Raw genomic sequence first — 19,394 nt, forward strand, 5'->3', positions numbered from 1 at the left:
AAACATTTTATTGATCTTATAAAATAAAGTAAGCTGTATCAACAAACATACAATATATACATTAATAACTTAGACACCTCAGAGAATCACATTTAAACCCACAGTTGTTACTGTATATATGAATACATAGTACTTATCTACAGATTGCAAAAAAGTACAATAATTTAATTTATAAATAGTTAAAATTAACTATTTCTCATACAAAGTACTGCAATATTTTTATAACAACCCATACAGAAAAATAACAAAACACTTTGCATCACTCACTTGTAAGTCTCAAAACAAAGAGTACAGATAAAGGAAAAAAGCTGCTGGGAGCAGAAGTCGCACAGTACAGTGACCGATCCCCATCGACGGAACAGAAGAGCTTAAAAACAGGAGGGACAGAATCGGTGTAAAAATGACAGCAATAATTAGCATAAATGACTGATGTAGCAGCAGGTGAGCGTCCATTAGCAAACGTACAGAGACAAACAAATATCACAAGAGGCCCTCGGCACAAAATCAACTACTTTGTTCAGCCAGTTATGTCAAGACAGTTGAATCCCCAATACTGGAGGAAAGGCTCACTTGATCCGGGGTCGATGGAGGTGAAAAAGCGCATCTTTGTAGGAATGAAATGGAATATAGTTAAAGCAGGTTATTTTCGATTTGTCAGGAGTTGGAAAGAGTTGAGTTCCTTCTTAATGCAGTGAAAGAAAACTGAATGAAAGTGAGACCACCCCTGGTGGTGTTTAATTACAGGGTTTCCGCTACTTACAAGCGATCCTGGCGCATCGGCAAACATTCAGAATCATGATCGCTTTTTAAAGATGAACGTGATAAAGCGTATTAAAATTAAGTGGAACCATTGACACAAATGGATAACATGTAATGCATCATGGAGGTGGACTTGAACATGCCCGTTTTTGGCGGAAAAATCCCGAAAGAAACCTCATAATGACTGAAGTCCATTGCTTGCGGAACTCAAGTCGCGTGTTCCAGCCGGACATATGAAGAGACTGACCTCTACAGAATGGAGGCAGATTTGATTAAAAACTAGTGTTTTCATTGTCACCAATTTAGTAAATGTAAAACTTTCCCCTCTGATTCTATTGCTTCTTGATCGGCTGGGTTCCGTTCCATTTTTTTTTTTTTGTGCAGCCACAGTTTCCAAAAATCCTGGCGGAAACCCTCAATTATGGAGATTGTTTAAAAAGAAAAATAACACTTGGCCTTAAAATATACTTTTTTTGTCCGAAAAATAATGAAGTATAATTTAAAAAATTAAGCAGAAGCCGTAGAAGGCGCAGAGGGGGACGAACATGCTGTCACTTCAGCACCTGAAGAAGAGCACTTCGTGGCTTCACTCCATGTGTACTAGACTAGATGGGACTAACTTTTAATTTTGGTCAGATAGAGAGAGAAAAGCGACACGTCTGCTTCTGAATTCTGAAACATTTTGAGGACAAATCGGAAGAGGCTCATCGAGACTACGACTTCTGTTGCATGAAAACGTCGCCAAATGTGTAGTTTAATCCAAAGAAAACTCACCAACTCCCCAGTATTACTACAGTGTAAAGGATCAGGATGGGCCACATTTACCTTCCTGACGCACACAGCTCATTGGTTCCGGTCTGCTTTAACTACATTCCATTCCCTTTCATAAACTAGTGGTTAAAAGAGCAAGAAAATCAAATGAAACACAGCAAATATTAAAGAACAGACCACAGTCACTTGGACAATACCGATTACTCGTACAGCTACTCTTTCACACCTTTCCACTGAGTTGCATATTAAGGGTCACTTTTTCACAATGGTCATCAATACCTACTGGAGCTACATACTATACACCTGTACGTGAGTGTGTGTCGCCGCGTGTGTGTGTGTGTGTAGATAGAATCGTAGCGTTGATTCCGATTGGTCGGGCGGTGCCACTCCAACACCTTTAAAGACACTTGACACGAAAAAGGTTTACTCCACAAGACGGCCACAGCAATAAGGACGCCAACATCAACACCGCGCTATGTCAAGAGTCAAAGATATATATTGATATTTTCCCACAGTTAACCAGTCGATGTGAACAGCTATGCATGTTGACGGAAACTTGCACGCAGAACAACCGGCAGCCGCGCCGCAGTCGGGAGACTTGCTGAGGCGTCGATTTCGGACTATAGATCAAGAACTCGCTGACGCTTTTAAGACACTCTGACCAGCAGGAGATTAGGATGAAGTGCATTCTGTTCATGTCATCACACGAGTCTCACCTTGAGGTGTGGAAAAAAAAAGCTTTGCTATTCAGTTTCTCTTGGAGGAGCATGAGGGGATGCGACACTTGGCACGGAGGAAGCGCTGCTGGCACATGCCGTTGATTGTAACTCTACGTGGTCATGCTGCGTCTCTTTCTGCGTGTGGATTGAAGCCCTTTATGACATGATTATTACTACAAAAGAAAGCCAGCCAAATGAACAGAGCTGCCGTCCCCGCTTCTGGTCTGGGAGGATTTGTTCATTTGTCCAATGAACCATTTTGTCCTGAGCAAAACAAGCGTAGTGCATACAAACCCCTCGGTAGAAAAAGGAACCCATCTCCGTAACCTCTGTATTAAGAGCCGATATATCGACACTCGCAGGTGACTCATTTATATTCCAGCCATCTCATTCAGACCAATTAAGCGCCGGGGATGAATATGGTAATGAAATCCTTCCAATAATGAAGTCATTTACTTTCAGGTTACGGAGGGTATATTTAGAGGGCGTCCGGCCATGACAGCTTTTCCGTACAGCAATGCTAACTGGATGAGCGGCCTCGTTTTAAATCCCACCTCTGCGTGGCTCGTCGTGATGCTTACGTAACTAACACCGAGGAAGCGGAGGATATCACAGATGCCAATACGCACGACGACATTTGACCTTGTTCACACCACCTAGTTTAGCTCTACAGAGTTGTTTTTAAATAGCACAGCATTGACATCTATACAGTGAACGACACTGCCAACTTGTCACTTACACGTCACGTCACGCGCTACCCCACAGTATGCGCCTAGTCACTAGAAAAAGCTATCAGACTTCAATAGTAAGCCACTTTCGGTACAATTGCAAAAAAATATTTCACGGGATTTTTTTTTTTTCCTTTTTCTGTTTCTAGAAACGATGAAAGTTCATCTACCTAGTAAGAAAAACAACATTAGACAAAGTTCTCTACATCTTAACATTGAAAACAGTAAAGCTTGTGAGAGTTTTTTTGTTTGTTTTTTGTTTGGAAATATCGGATGGCCCTGTCGACAAATACAAAAAGAAATGTACACCGTTTAAATAAACATATTTGTGAATGTGGAAACACCGAAGAGGACAAAAATATTACTCGATAACATTCAGGTTTTCTCGTCATATCGGAATGGCACTGAACCCTTCAGCAATACCATTGGTTTTTTTTTTTACATTTTCATACACCATAAATGGGCAAGACCTCTTTGTATTTTCAGTGCATACACATATTATTGCATCTAGCAGTCGTTTCGGTAATGATATGACGACTTGACCCCGGTTACGGACTGATGAAACGGAAATGCATGCTAGCGCTTGAAACATTCCGTCTGCTTGTAACCTGGACGGGGGATCAATACAATTTTGGAGTTAGTCTTGGTGTTTTAGAGATTAAAATCGAGTTGAAGTCAGTGCATGATAACAAGCCAAGGGGAGCCTTGAGAAACCTCAATCTGCATCTTGATTCTAGATTGATAAATAAGGCCGCTAACACGGAAAAAATAAATAAAAAAAGATTCCTTATTGGAGCATATGAAGACGAGGGCTTTTGTTTGACTCGCTAAGCGCTAGCTGGGTCAATAGAGCAACAATTCACAGAATCTCTGGATGGAAATGGATCAAGGCGGGAATAAAATAACGACTTCTGACAGGTGCAGGAGATAAAGAAAGTATTGCCAATAGGTCATCCGACTTTGATTGACAAGCGAGGAAGCACATTTTTTTTTCCAGTCGTTAAAATGCACTGACTTGATTCCTCCTCCCCTTTGCTGCTACTATGACCTCGCTTCTGTTTTGGACTTGACGATGGTGATAACGCTGGTGGCTGCTACTTTACCAGGAATGAGGGGCCCGATGACGGAGGCCATGGGCCCCCGGGCTGAGGTGACGGGATTGCGGGCCACAGTTCTGGCAAAGCTTTGGAGGGCTTCGTACTTTGAGCGTAGCGCATCGAGTTCCACCTTCATGCTGGCGTTCTCGGTGGCCAGCTTGTCCACTTCCTGCTGCAAAAGAGCTTTCTGCTTCTCCAGCTCTTCCTTCTGAGTGACGCGCTTCACCCGGCAGCTGGCGGCGTAGCCTCGGTTTTTTAGGGTGCGCCGCCGTTGTTTCAGCTGAACGATTTCCTCCTTAGTCAGGCCCCGTAGATGCTGGTTTAACTCCCGGACTGACATGGTCACCAGCTCGTCATCGGTAAGGCTGGTGCCATTTTCCCCCGGCTCCCGCTTCACCTGGTGGGAGTGGTTACCAGTTACAGGAGAGATGGCATTTTTGCCGACACATGTTAAGGCCCATTTAAGCTGCCTTTACGTACAAAATATCAAATGCTGTTACCGTCGCAGATCACATACTTTCATGCATTCTTTATGTTGGTATTGCTGTTCACCAATATATCCACCAGGGGGAGCAGCCCACGGTCAAAAGCTTACGACAAATTCCAAAACAAACATGGAGACTGGGGGAGAAGTATTGATAATATACCTCCAGCACGATAGACAACAACAACAGCGGTGTAGGAGGCTGTTACATATATCGAAACTGGAGGACAGAGAATTTCTTCATCATGTCTCATTAGAGCTACATGAGGTAGTAACAACAACACCCTCCCCCCCCCCGTAGTACTGCTCCGTTTGGTCCATATCCATAAGCTGTGTGGAAAAGTACAGAAATACAGAGGAAAAGAACATTGAGCACGGACAGAAGGATGAGCACAAATGGGCCTTAAGAGAATGGGGCTATTGAGAATAGTATTTTGGGTCAGACAATGTTTTACCACAGGAAAAGACGATGCCACACAAATATGCAGATGAAACAGAACTCATTAATGGACCAAAGCCTTTGATAAGAACAACTCTGCAACATTGTTGACAAAGAACTCCAACATTAGAGCAGAGAGGTGAACAAGAACACGTTTTGACAGGTGCATTACTGGATCGCAGTTGGTCACACAGACTTCTATTAAACTTTTAGAAAATGGCTGTGACGAACCAAAAATAAAATTCAAGTAGGCTTCTTTGCTCCATGAGCCTCAATTGTGGCAGTGCATTGTGGGTAAAGCCATTGACAAATGACATTATGGATTTATTTTGTAGGCAAAATATGGTTATAAATATCTATATTGTAGGCCTCAAGACTGACCGGCAGCCACATAATTCATCTAGACTTTCTAAAATATTGACTGAATCAGATAAGAAAAAAAAACACAAACTGCAATAGTGACGGTAAAATAGTGAGCCATGTCGACACTGTACCTTCAAGGCCTTGTTTCCCTTGTTTGTAGTAGTCATGCCCTGAGAGCCCAGTCCACTAGTCCTGTTGGTTGATCTGGAAAACAAATGCATGCCACGTAAACAAGGAACATCAGATTACATTTATTCAATGGTGGGAAAAGTGCTGATGTAACCAGAGCTAGTGACCCTCAGTCAGAAAAGGGTGGAATGCCCAGTTCAGTTTGGACACAAGGTGAAGGAGTTTCATGATATTTCCCCGAAATCCGTCCATCCATTTTTGAGTGATTTTGTTAAAAGACAAACAGACGGACAGCCAAGTAAGGAGGTTGGCCATCATCGATTCGATCTACTGCCCTTCGGCATCGAGTGATAATGCCCCCGGTGAGGTACTCAGGGTACATCTAACGGAGAGAAGGCCCAGGAGTAGACCCAGAATAAGATGGAGAGAGCACTTCCCACAGTTGCCCTGGGTATGTCTCGATTTTTCTCAGAAAAGCTGGAGATGTTTCAGGGAAGAAAGATGTCTGGGTTTCTCAATTTTTAAGACAGCTAAGCTTTCAAAATCTACCGCTTATAAATCCTGAACTGCAGCTGAACTTAGGAGACACCATGTGGTTGCTCGGATGGCTGCCATATTGTTTTTGGAAACCACAGCGTGAGAACAGTAAAATCCTTTGAGTGCAGCCTTGTTGGTGGGGGAACAGAACACGGGTCACAGATTGACACGAAAAGGGCTCCACAGAAACACGTTCGGGAAGAAGAGCACCATGTATTGAGATGGAATATGTCTGCATGCAAATGATCTGTGTTTACAGGCAAATCGACGCGCAACAAGATGATGTGATTACTGCATGACCCCTGGGGATATTGTGGCCGCAGCTCCTTGTGTCATGTTGGAACAGAGCATATACTAAAAGAAGCTGTGTAGGCGAGAAATTGAGCCCACTGGTTTCAGGAGAGAGGCTGCTGTCTTCTGAGCACAGTCTGATACAGGGAACACACACACACACATGCACTCTGGGGTGCTTTACAGTGAATGCTGTGTCAGCAACACAGGCACCCACCACAGCAAGTCCAGCCAGCACATTGCCTCGCTAAGCTGATTTCCACATCCCAGCAGCGTGTGAACAGAAATGCCTGTGTCCTCCGGTGGAACTGGGGTTTCTCGACATGGAAATTAGTAATTGATATTGGAGCAACTGCTACTCTTTGACATTGACTTCATTCAGCTCAATGAGAGTGAATTAGGGGAGAAAAAAAAAACCCAGCCACTTCTGTGAAGCATAATCAAGCATGGCCAGCTATCGCCATGGCAACAGCAGGGTACTACAGGTGGACCAGTCACCTGAGCCAAACAGAGGAGAAGGCAGACGCTTGTTAAAAATGACCTGAATACGACATCATCAGACAGTCCAGGGGCATAACATGAGGTCAGATTGTGACTCGCATTCTTGATGCCCGCGCTTGAAAAATTCCCCTCTGAGAAGTGCAGCGTTCCTCTGAGCCCGAGACAACCGGAAAAAAATAACCCTCCTTTTGCATCGCGAGGAGCAACATGTGATACTTTCATCCCTGTTGGCTCGACTATGAATAGCTGTCTGATGGCAACACCTACCTTTCACTGGCCTTTGTGGTGACTCATTTCCAGTAAGCATTTGGACCACAGATGCAAAACATAATGGGATAATGGCGCGCCTGATGAAGCACAGATAATGGATAAATAGACAGGAAAGTACTCCACTAATAGCTATCGGGAGGTGAAAAAAAAATGGGTCAGATTTTTCCGAATTCTACGTTCCACACTTAGACAAAACATTGCTCAAACAAACCAACGGGGAGCCGGAATTTAGCGACGTTGCACTCTGGCTGCACAAGGTGCTATTAACCAACAAGGCATGAAGTCGGCTTGTCATTTTATATACAATTATATACTTTACCGCTACAATATTTTACATAAGCATTTTGAGCAACAGCATTTTGAAAAAGCTTTTCAAGACAGAAAAACTTAGACAAAACCAAACCAATGCGAATTAAAGTTAGCATCACAAGCTATCAATTATTTTATTATTCTTGTTACGATTCCAACAATAAATCAAGCACTTCCTAGCAGTGCAAGCTTGAAAGATTGACGCCCAATATTACACACTATGGATGAGATATTGGTCAAAAAATAAAACGTCTGACAGTAATTAAAAATCAATGAAACAACCAAGTAAGAATATCACCGTACTGTATTGATATATTAAGTACGCAATATCGTGGCTATGTTGGGGTTTTGTGTTGTCTAAAGACTTCAGGCCACTTTTACCCCTTTGCTCCTTGTGATGGACCTCGTGAGAGTTCAGGACAGTCCTAAAAACAACGGTGTGGAAGGAACAGCACTAAAGAACGCGTCAGAGTTACAGACATGCAGAGGCTAACACCCAATCAAGATTAAGCTCAAAAGTTATAATAAATAATGAGGAAAAATATGAGCTGCTTGGCAGTGGTCTGCACTCTCTGTGTATAGTACACATCAAAAGTTTGTCTTCCAATGATGTTGCAACTGAATGAGGGGCGATGAACAATAAATAACAATTTACATCACATTTTTTCCGTCTATCACAGCAGGAGTTTATTCACAATTGCTGGAGGCAACAAAATAAGTATCTTTTACGGCCCTAATGATTGGAGTAACTCATGTAAGTCCATTTAAAACTAGTAAAGAATAAGATTTTGATGTGTTATAAGAAGACAATAAAAGCATAAATGTTAAAAAAATGTAACCATAATACTGACGAAACAAGTGTCATTAAGTGACAACACTCTAAAGCTAAAAATAGCAGTTGAAGCAATAAATCTAGAGTAGAAGAAGAATCCTAAACGGAGCACAGAATAAAAGGCTTAGTTGCCGTTCTTCTTTCATATAGGGAAGTCATTCAAGCACTAAAGCCCCCTCAGAAAACTCAAATGACTTTCAGAAGTAGTCGATGTGAGAAACTGAATTTTGTGCTCATCTGGAAACACTTTAAAGAGAAGCAGTTCCAATTTTTTAAAAAGAACACTTCCAGACAACCTTGCAAACACAGCAACGGGGAAAAGTTGTTTGGAGAAGATTGCTTTCAATGCTCAATCTTGCCACCTTGACACACTAATGCGTCCCAGACCTGGCCTGTATACGGGCCCACAGCTGTGTGCTGGAATCTTCTCCACATTGCTTGGGATGTTGAAACCTCACCGGTGTGGATGAGTTGTGCAGGCTGCTGCAGACAGACGGCTACCAATGACAGCGCATGGCAGCACAACACAGACAAGGTCCAACGCACAGCTGCTCCCTTCCACTATCAGGCATGTCATAGCTCCCAGAGACAAAGAGACATGACGGTATACACCCCGGCTTAAAAATAGACACCTATGATCTCAGAAAAATGCTGGAGGAGAGTGCGACTGAAAAGCAAAGACAGGTGGAAAAGTGAAAATCAACAGAAGATTGGAGCAGGAATATAGAGCAAGAGCGGAGACACCAATGTGTTCTGTAGGTGTTTGCTGAATTTTTATGAATCGCCTGAAAGAATGCTGACAAATCAAAGCCAATAGCTTGTGGAGGATAGACATCACACCCACAGGAAATTGAAAAATGCTGAGTATTACCGCTCAGGTGAAGAGAATGTGATAGAGATAGACATAGGGAGGAAGTAAGAATAAAGCAGGGCAGATAGGAAGTGAGAGAGAGAGAGCGCGCTGCCTTGTGAAAACGCAAGCTCGACACATTTGTGAAGAAGAGGTTGAGCGAGAAAAATACTGATCTCAGCAAGGACCAAAACCAAGGTGCCAATTAGGAAGTTTTGAAGTCGAACTGAGGGGACAGAGCAGGCGGGCCAGCCTTCGGAACCATGCTATATCCAGCCGGCTCGTGAAGGTGGACTTAGGTTCTGTCTGTGAGGGAGACGCTAAATGCTGATGCGACATGATGGGTCCAGCCTTGAGCCCATGTTGTGCTTTAATGATCTCATCCCCTCCACAGGGTCTCTCCAGGGGGCCTGCCAAGGATGGACACCATTAGCTAGAGGACCCTTTGTAGAGGAGGAACGGAGCATCCACAGACCATGTCTTCTAATGAATATTTATCACCGTCGCTCCCCGGGTGGGGGGCGGGAGACAGACTGAATAAAGATGCTCAGGAGGTGATTCTTCCAAGGATAGATCCAAAAGGGTCTTCCATCACCGCCTGTCTCAAAATGGTAGGAGGTTTGGTGGGGGTGGGGGGGGCGAATCTCAGGGAGTGAAGGTGGCATGCCTGGTGGTTCATGGCTGCAGGGAGAGCCGCCATCACTTGACAGCGGTGTAACAAGATTATCATGGCCATAAGAGCAAACAAAAACCCCGGGAACCTGCCTCGGAATCCAGATTACGACAGCGCTTGTACTCTGAATACTAAACTAGCTGAGGGAGAAGCAACAACCTCGGCCTTGCGGAGACATGAAAGTGGATTGGATATCACAGAACCAATCAGGTGCACCTACACTGAAGCCTTAAACCCACACACACACACACATATAAATTTAACTTGTCATGATCAATTCCTGAAAAGAAGCCTCTGAGCGCTTGGCACTGGCAGCTTGCTAATGAAGTGAATAAAACTAAACCGCGCCAGTGAATGCTGATGAAAGGCTGTTTTCGGGGGAGAGGCTGAAGAACAATCAAACAGCAGAAACCCAGTTCTGTGATACGTTTTTAACAAAGCAATTCTCCCTCCACAATAGGACACAGTCATACGCGTTTCCCTCCTATGCCAGGATTAAATTTCACCCCTTTATCAGCCATCTCTGCTTGAAAAGACAAGTCTTTATAGTTTCATGAAGGATCTACGGCCCACTGGTGAATTAGTCATCAGATGATTAAGTAGTTTAGCGGCGTTTTTCTTTTTTTTTTTCAACTCATTGTCGCAGGATTCGCAGCACAAAAGAAGAGACAGTCGATGATTATCACCGATTCAGTTTCCCTGATCAATAATTTACGACTCCGGTAGCTCGGCTCTTAATCATCACAGACTTTTGTACATGAAACTGAATGACAAAGAGCAGCCAAATACGTGTGCTGCTCCTTTTCATTTCTTTAAAAGCCTCAAAACATGATCAATGTCGAACAGAAATTATTTTTTTTTAAAAAGAAAAGAAAAATTGTGTCCAGAAGAAAATAAACTTGGAAGGGCATCCATTAGGTGGACGTCTTCAATGCGTGGCTCTGGGGCCACATGTGGCCTTTTTCCTGTTTTTATCCAACTCTGTATGAACTAGAAAAAAGCTGACAACCGATATTAGGATGATATTCTGAGCTGATATTTGAGATCAGATTTGGCTTTGGTATTGGGAAAATTACATCGTGCCGATATTCATTTGTTTGCAAACCTTCCATGAGAAAATAAAACACATTCCTATTTCGAATGGTTTTACTGCTTCGGTTGAACAGAAAAATGCAAACTGACTCATACAAACGGTACATAACCAAACGGTAACATAAACATAGCAGTAACAATAATTTTATCAATTACAAAGATCATGTAATGCAGTCAGAGGCCTAAGCAACGGGTTATAGGAGAAAATTAGAAAATAATCTGTCACCAATGAAAATATGAATTAGCAAAATTAGATTTCACTTGCAATTTGCCAAGGCACGAATGAGCAGCAGGCAATAGTCTTAACACAAGAGGGCCCAAATGGCCCAAAAAACAGCCGATATATCGGTTGATTTGGGGCCATTTGGGCCCAAAAACAACTTCTGTATATATACTTTTTTTCATTTAATTATGTTATTCATTAGTGGCTCTGTTTTTCATGCTAATAAACCACATTTTTAATTGTCTTTTTAAGTATCACTCATTGGTATCAAATTTTAAATATCTATCTGGGATGCTATTAAGTTTGCATGCAGGCCCAACAAAAACATGCATGAATTCTTGCACTTTTATCAAGAAGATTTTCATTGGCCAAGTCATTTATAATTCAGTCAGCCAATAACATTGTTAATAACATTTAGACATTGTATTGTAAATAAAGCAAGTGAGAACTGCAAAAACGTTCAGAACACAACAGCTAATGTGACAAAAGCTATATGTTGATTTTCTTATTTGTTGTTATATTTATTTAACTTTCCAATTTCTAATTGTCTATAGGGTGAACCCTGCCTCCGGCCAGAAAAAAGCATTATCAGGAGTCAAGTCGGGGTCGGAGATATTCCCTCCTTCCCAATTCTTGTGAAAAAGATCTGCAAGATGTTCGGATCGAATCATTCCTCCTTTCAGTTGAGTGAAGTCAATTATCAAGCAAGCTTCATGTGTTGGGCGCCATTTAACTGCAAATTAAAAATCAGACTCCTGTGATAGCTCCTGAGGAGCAACAGCAAGACGAGTAAACTTGAGCATGCAGCCAACACTCTGTGTGTGTGTGTGTGTGTGTGTGTGTGTGAGAAAGGTATGATGGGAAGAAGGGAGGGAAGCTATTAACTACTAAGTATTCAGAGCGTGAAATAAGAGTGACAAAAAGAGGGAGAGGGGAAATCATTCAGCTTTTAGAGGGAAATGTGATACGCTGCTAGTGGAGGGGAAATACTCAGGCGATACTTTTGACCAGCAGAGGTTTGAAGCGCAGCTTCAATAAATGCTTACCGAAATCCTCGGCTGGCCTTTTGAAGACACTTAGAATACATTAAGTATTAAGGGTAAAACGGCTGTCAAGACTTTGTGAGCGATTGTTGCAGAGAAGGAATAAATGGTCAGCAGGAAGGTAATCACAAACACAAGAGGGAAATAACGCATGAGTGGTTGTAAATAGCCCTTCAGCCGGAGAACGCCGCATTGGGGGGGTTAAATTGTTTAGCTTAATGTGGCGAATTATAACTAAATTGCTGACAATGCAAACAATGCAGTCACGGAAGCTTCCAAGTTAAAAATACAGGCCACAGAAAATGACACATCTGCAAAATAACAGCCAGAGTGCTGTGACAACAAGACACGGGAACTGGGATGGATGCTACCTAATTGGACAACGTGACGCTTCATCTGTCTCTATATTTACAATGATAGTCGATAAATTTTGCAGTCTCATTTTTCACTAAATAAACAAGAATTTGGCAAAAAAGTTCAACATAAGCAAGTTGCTTCGGATGGGATCCTATAGATGGTGCTAGCTTAAAAGGTATAACAGCACTGGTAATGAAGCACAGACACAACAAAGTCTTAGTCAATATTACCTTAAAAGATTCCTCAGTTATAGCTGTTTAGTTTGGAGCCGAGGTACAGGAATGTAGGAGTCTAAACTGATGGGAATATCAGTGTCCCTTTTAATTATTGGAGGCTCGCTATGTCTGTGAAACAAAAAAAACGCTTTCCCATCTCACATCTGCACATCTCCATCGATTTTTTAGGAAGTTTCTAGACAGCAAACATTGACAACATCTGTCTAGAAACCAGCGTACAATGCACTGTAAATGAGCATTAACTAGCAATACGTACTTAAAGCACTTGTGGGCCACATAAAATGACTTGGCTGCCCAGATTCAGTCCCCGGACCTTGAGTTTGACACATGGTTTAGCCCTTACGGTCAGCCTGATTTTTGAGGGATTACACAACCCAGTTATTATGCTCAACAACAATCCGTGGCAGTAGATGTCGAAACACAAAAAAGCGAATCAAGTTTGTTACAGAAAAAAAAAAACGTTTTTAACGGTTGCCATTGAGAATTAAATAGATATATTTCTAAAGTAGGTCACTGTATTTAGAACGATAAATTAAAATGACATTTTTTCAATAGCATAAATACACTTATAGTCCCCGTGTAAATGTTCTATTCCTGTTACGAAAATACACAAGTATGAATAAGAAGTAGCTTCACCACAACATACTGGGCTCATTTTTATCTTGAATTTTTATCCTGTTTTTCAAGTAAAAACATGAATCACCAGCCTCTGGGGATGTTGTGTTTTCTCATGTCACTGGTAATGTGAGGTTTATTTAAAAGGACTGGAGTTTGGCTGGTTTGCATTTACTGATGTTTCGATATGGAATTCATTTTCAAGCCACTGTTTACAGCTGGAGCGTCTCTGTTAGCATCGGCGGGATGAGAAACTTCGTTGGCCTTTCACTGAATGTGCCTGGAGGACTTGATTAAACAGGAGGAGAATAGCTCTGGATATTTCGGCCTTTTGCTGGCACAAGAAGCAAGGGTACCGGGCAGCCCACACACACACACGCAGACACAGATGTTCACACACACAGGGAAAATATTCACTAGCTTCTATGCAAGATGTAGTCAATACTATTGTTTATATAGTAAACTGGTAATATATATATATATATATATATATATACACACACACACTATTATTACCTGTATAAACACAATGCTAGACAGATGCAGAAATGGTGGACGTGGTGGATACCCAGCTTGTTAAAAAGTGGGTTCTAATAACGCTTTAAATTCAGAATTACAGGTTGTTTTCTAAACTCCCATCTGGGAAATAAAAGTGAAAGGAGATTCAGGTTAGTATTTCAGACTTGACTACCCAGGTGAGAGAGCTGCGTTTCACAGACCGGGGTCTAATTAGCCCCACCATGGTCTCGCCCCGGCTTCCATCGAAAGCGGCTCGAAGAACAGCGGATCTGCGGCGCGCCCTGTCACACCAGAGACGGCAGCAGAGCAGCTCTGCTATCCTCGGATCTCCACCTCACTCAATGTGGAAAAACCTCGTCCATTTAAGGCAGAGCGTCTTTTGTAAAGGATTTCCTTTTCCATTCTATGTTCCTTCCTACTCCCATAACATCTATGGGCTCTGGAAAATGACACCAAGGGTTTCTTTAAGTCTTACAGGCCCTTCCGTTAGTTCGCAGGTGAAAGGCACTGCCATCAGTTCGGGACTAAGGTCATGTGGTTGGATTCTGTGTGAAGGTTTCCATGACCATCCAGCAGGTAGGGGCCCCAGGTCAGACCCAGATCCATCTTGAGAACAGCCCGACAGTTCAAGAGGGTTAGGCCTGTCAAGGAAACGAAAACTGACTAAGCAGCTAAACAAAATGAAGACTGCACTCGACTGCACAAATCACCACGGCGACGCATCATAAACAGTCTTTATCAAAACACTTTTATCAGTCGGCCGTGCGAGCCATCTCCTAAATGAAACAAAGATGTAAATTCCTAATGACGACTCTCACATGACAAGTGATGGATGATGTCTGTCTCCAGGGTATTTGATGGAGCGCTCACACTCAACATGATTATCTAGTAAATCAATATATCAATGACATCATTCACAAGGCAGTGCACATGCGATTTAGAGGCTCATCACTGTCATGGCAAGGTCTGATAGTGAGACTGATCAACGGTTTTTCACTGATCCAAGCAAAATATAACAGACCAACTGCTACCTAGTTTTGAAGGAGGCTTTCACAAGCCATTAAACAGTTCAGGATCACCACATAATAGCATTTAGCTTAACACAGCTAAGCTGGAGCCCTGATGGCTACAAGCCTGTGACACAAGAGACACTTCTATCCTCAAGAGAGAGAACCCTTCGATTCATTCAGAGTCTTCTGCACAGCCAAACTTGGGTTGCACAGGGTTTGCAAACTCCTTCTCTCCCAGGTTGTGGGATGCCGTTCCTCCAGTGTGTTCGGGGTCCTTCCACAGTGGAACATGCAAAAGATCTAAGGGGCTGGCCAGACTTGGTCACCCATAACTTACACTGTAACACTTACACACTGGCAACTGCACTCAACAACCCAAGCAACTGGACTATAATCACAAGGGGGCTCTGACGTAGGCCCGCTCTCTTCCTTCTGTCTTACAGGTAACCCTGCCCCTACCCTTTTATCCCTGTCAGTACCCCAACCCCCAAGAACGCAGAGGCAAATGTTAAGACATTTACTGAATTGGTGACAATACAAACGCTAGTTTTTCATCATAAGAAGTAAATCTCTCTCCATTCAGCAACAGTCCATCTCTTCACGTCTGGTCGGAATGCGTGACTTGAGTTCCACAAGGAACAGATGATGTTTCTTTCGGGATTTTCCCATTAAAAGCGGCCAATGATGCGTTATATTGTTTCGATGTTTCCACTTCGTTTTAATACATTTGATGACGTGAAATTTCATCTTTAGAAAGAGATGATTTCTCCACGTTTACACGCAGCAGAAACACTGGGTGTTGATGTTTTAGCGGGGAGTCACCTGACACTTCAAACCTGGAGCTACGTCAGCACACCCCTGAGTATACGGAGCCTGGCTCCTGTTTTAGCTTCCAACCTCTTCTTCGAACCTCTTCTCAGCTGTGTCCACGACCCAAATGTCAGACTAAAATCAAGATATAGCGGATTTGTTCACAACAGGACGGGCTTACTGCCCAGCACATCCCGATTATTCATTTCAGCCCCGAAATTGGCAAAGCATATGACAAAGCGAGCGTTAATGAGTATGCCACATGAAATTCAAGCTCCAAACTGAAATTCGTTAAACACACTTGCCTCTCTGTTGGGATGAAAGTACTACTTTGAGAAGTGCAGTGGGGATATCGTAATGCTAAGCAATCATAATCCACACTACACTTGCAAGCGGTTTCATCACCAGCATCCCTCCTTGTTGCAAAAGCAGCACAGAAAAACTATATTGATCTATTCCTCCCTAGCTTCCGGGCATTCCCATTTCCCCGCGCAGCTTAAGCAGCACTTTTGTGGACAAATCCCACATTTGTGTTCCTTTCTGGGGGCGATTAATTGTCCTGAATAGGTGCAAGTAGTCCCAAAGCGCAACAGTGCAGGGCACGCAGAGGTGCTGGCTACACTCTGTGCGGTGCAGCGTCTTGCTCTGCGTTTCATCAACATTACATTTTCTTCCTCCCTCCACTGCCGGCCCAGTCAAAGCAACACCACTGTGCATTCACCTCGCTGAAATCCACCCTTGTTTTATCTGCGATACCTCAATGCAAGAGGTAATAAATCTCAGAGCTGATCTCCACCACTCCCTGCCTCCATCCACACACCACCGACGGCCCCACTGGGCTCTTACACAGGCCCTCATCTATCCTTGTTACCTGCAGAGAAAAGGCAGAGATGGGCATTACGCTTTATTGCAAAGCCGGGGCTTTTGATGTAGGACCGGGCCTGTCTGCTAAACACACTTCAATGCCCTGCTCACATGATGATGAAATAAGTTGGTTATCTGAGCAAGAACCGGCAACTTCTATCCATCTATTTAGCTCTGCCTATACAAGCGCAACAGTTTCCAAGGTGACTTTTCCAACAGCACAGAGATTCTCCATGGATAATTCATTACCTGTCCTCCATACTCTCTAATGGGCTGCAAATTTCATCATGTCACACACAGGAAAACAAGCGCATCTGCCAACCAAAAATAAGCACCGCACCGTCATAATGTGCGCTGGCTACCATAAACCAGAGTTGAGGAGTCAAGGGTAACGAATAAAACATCTCTAACCGGATCATTTTCAAGCTCCTCCATCTATCTATTTAACAAGAAACATGGCACTGCATCGTAACGTGGCGAATGAAATAAGAATCCAAACCTATCATAACTTGTCAATTTTGCCAGGATTGTTCGGAATTTTCTTTCACTTTAAGCTGCCCTCATGTACACCACGAGTCCATCTGTAGCAGAAGCACATGTTCAAGAAAATCAATTACAGATATGAACGCAAAGTTCACTGCATGTGTAGAAATGAAACTGCAAGTATTCCAACTCAGTTGGCCCCGTCTGAACCTGACCAACAATGACTCTTGGCTCAAACAGCGTTGTGAATTACATATATACACAGGTCTATTTCTATTCATTTCAAACCACTGTGGAATTGTATTTCCTGTTGGTCTTTTAAAAGAACATGCTGTTTTACGATATCAAGAACTCCATAATAAAAGTAAACCAGACAGACGCTCAAATACCCAAGTCAAGTAGCTCATTTACAGCTGACGTCATCAAAAAATATACAGTACTTCGGCAATGGAAGTGGCTGTTAGCGCCACCAGCATGGATGTGTAAGTCAACACTTGTTTTGAAAAAAACATTTCCGCCCTTCATTTGTTTTACAGACTAAAGTTCTGAAGATGTACAAGTTAAGGATCCTTTTTTATTTGTCAGTTTTTGTAGATCAATTTAGCCCTAGCTTGACAAGCAACCGTAGCCGAAATGTACATGCAATATTCTATGTAATTATTCTTATTTGCTATGATTAAGAATTGATTTACAACTTTTTTTGTCCACGATTTTGTAACCTATCGTTCTGTCCGGACATCACCACACAGCCAGTTCTGGAAAGCACGTACAGAAAGGACCAAAACAAAGATGGCGCAGAAGGAGAGCCAACCAGCTTCGTCTTCACTGAATGCTCCAATATGGTGTCATTTCGGTTTTGCCGAACGTCTGGGAACACTGACAACAAATGCGCTGACTCGTCTTTAACCCGGAAATCATGGGCACACGGAGCCCATACGTTTATCACTGAGACAGATGTGCCACAGCTTTACCAAGACAGTAAAACAATGGTCGCCAGTGAAGGCATTTTCAGTATATTTAGCTTTTTTTTTTTTTTTAATAAAAAGGCAATTTTATTATTGTTACTAGGACAGTTAGTGCTGTTGCTTTTATTTAACAGTTGCAACAATTACATCATGGATACATGTTTAAAACGTCCTTAAAATCGGAATTGAATCATGAGTACGTACAGTAAAATATTTCCACTCCTAATAATAAGAGCGTTTTTGGTAAAGCGTACCTTATCCTATCTTAAGTAATAGTCAAATTCAAAAGAGGTCAGCACCAAGACAGCAGGTGGCAGTAGCATTCACAGCCTTGGTCAAACACCCAGGGAACATAAAATAAATGATCAATTATTCACTGGGTTCATCTGTTAGTAACAGACAGCAGACACTCGCCATCTCTGCCAAGAACAATCTAAGCATATCAGTTAGCGTTGCTGAGATCTCACTAGTTCCCCAAACACTCATTTCCGATCCACATAAGTCCTCATCGGCGCAGCACCATGTTGGATCGATGGCTTGATGAAACAAGCAAGGAAAATTGCGTGAGGAAACTTGAGGAAAGCTCCCACATTCTCACAAAAACACAACGTACAATGAATATGTTCCTTCTGAGTTCACCAGTATTTTGGGGGGAAAAAACAACTATCATACTTCTTAATATAATTGATGCGCTTTGAAAAACATTTTTACGCAATATTTCACGTTATTATAAAAGTATAATATCCTTATCACCAACAAAGACTCGGATGAAAGCGATTTACTTGAACAGAACTTCCAGTCTATAATTACATACGGCAGTCGATGCTCAGAGCAGAAATCCATTACAGCGGCTCGCGGCACTATATATTGCTTATCATGCATTTTTAAAACGGATTAAGTATCGAGGTTGACAGCTGACACCTGAGCACTTAGTCTGGATGTACTCACACATGTGCATCCTGACATCAGAATATGGATGGGGGTGTTGATACACGCATGACGGTCATCGCTGGAGCGACTATCGCGGCGCGGATCAGACGCAAGTCTCCATCCATCTGCGGCGATAAACATCGACCCTTATCAGCAGGCAGACCTTTGTCCGCTGGTGCCGTATACCGGGGTGGATTGTGAGACGGTCTCACCACGATTAAAACACGCCGTTTGTGTCACCGCGAAGACAAAAAAATGGATACCGAAGGTTGGCGCCGTCTAAATGATTTATCACTTCATTGTACAGACGGGTGCAGGTGATGCGTTCAAAGACACCGCTCACCTATGAAGATGGAGGGGGGGAGAGTCAATGAAACAACCGACCTGTTGTGGTTAAATCGCCGCCTCCGCTCGCTTTCGCTCCAAATCGCAACGAGATGATGAGGCAGCAGCTTTGAGGCGCATGAGTTCTCAACGGCACAGGAACTATTTTGG

At 42.8% G+C, this 19,394-nt stretch overlaps 1 protein-coding gene across 4 annotated transcripts in view; it reads right to left on the reverse strand.

Moving 5' to 3' along the window:
* Positions 1 to 19,394, reverse strand: part of LOC128751127 (transcription factor MafG) — a 20,631-nt gene continuing 1,237 nt past the window's right edge. The window contains exons 1-4 of one of the 4 annotated variants that reach the window (XM_053851957.1): positions 19,284 to 19,394; positions 17,021 to 17,102; positions 5,492 to 5,564; positions 1 to 4,471 (exon numbers count right to left, since the gene is read on the reverse strand). The exon at positions 19,284 to 19,394 is cut by the window's right edge and continues 16 nt beyond it. In XM_053851957.1, the coding sequence (XP_053707932.1) occupies positions 4,019 to 4,471; positions 5,492 to 5,527 (489 nt within the window). In that variant the 5' untranslated portion in view covers positions 5,528 to 5,564; positions 17,021 to 17,102; positions 19,284 to 19,394 and the 3' untranslated portion in view covers positions 1 to 4,018. Of the gene's footprint in view, positions 4,472 to 5,491; positions 5,565 to 17,020; positions 17,103 to 18,917; positions 19,204 to 19,283 lie in introns of those variants that run through there. The other 3 variants (XM_053851959.1, XM_053851958.1, XM_053851956.1) reach the window with 3 other exon arrangements.

Source organism: Synchiropus splendidus, chromosome 19 (assembly GCF_027744825.2).
Source record: "Synchiropus splendidus isolate RoL2022-P1 chromosome 19, RoL_Sspl_1.0, whole genome shotgun sequence".
Lineage (NCBI taxonomy): Eukaryota > Metazoa > Chordata > Actinopteri > Syngnathiformes > Callionymidae > Synchiropus > Synchiropus splendidus.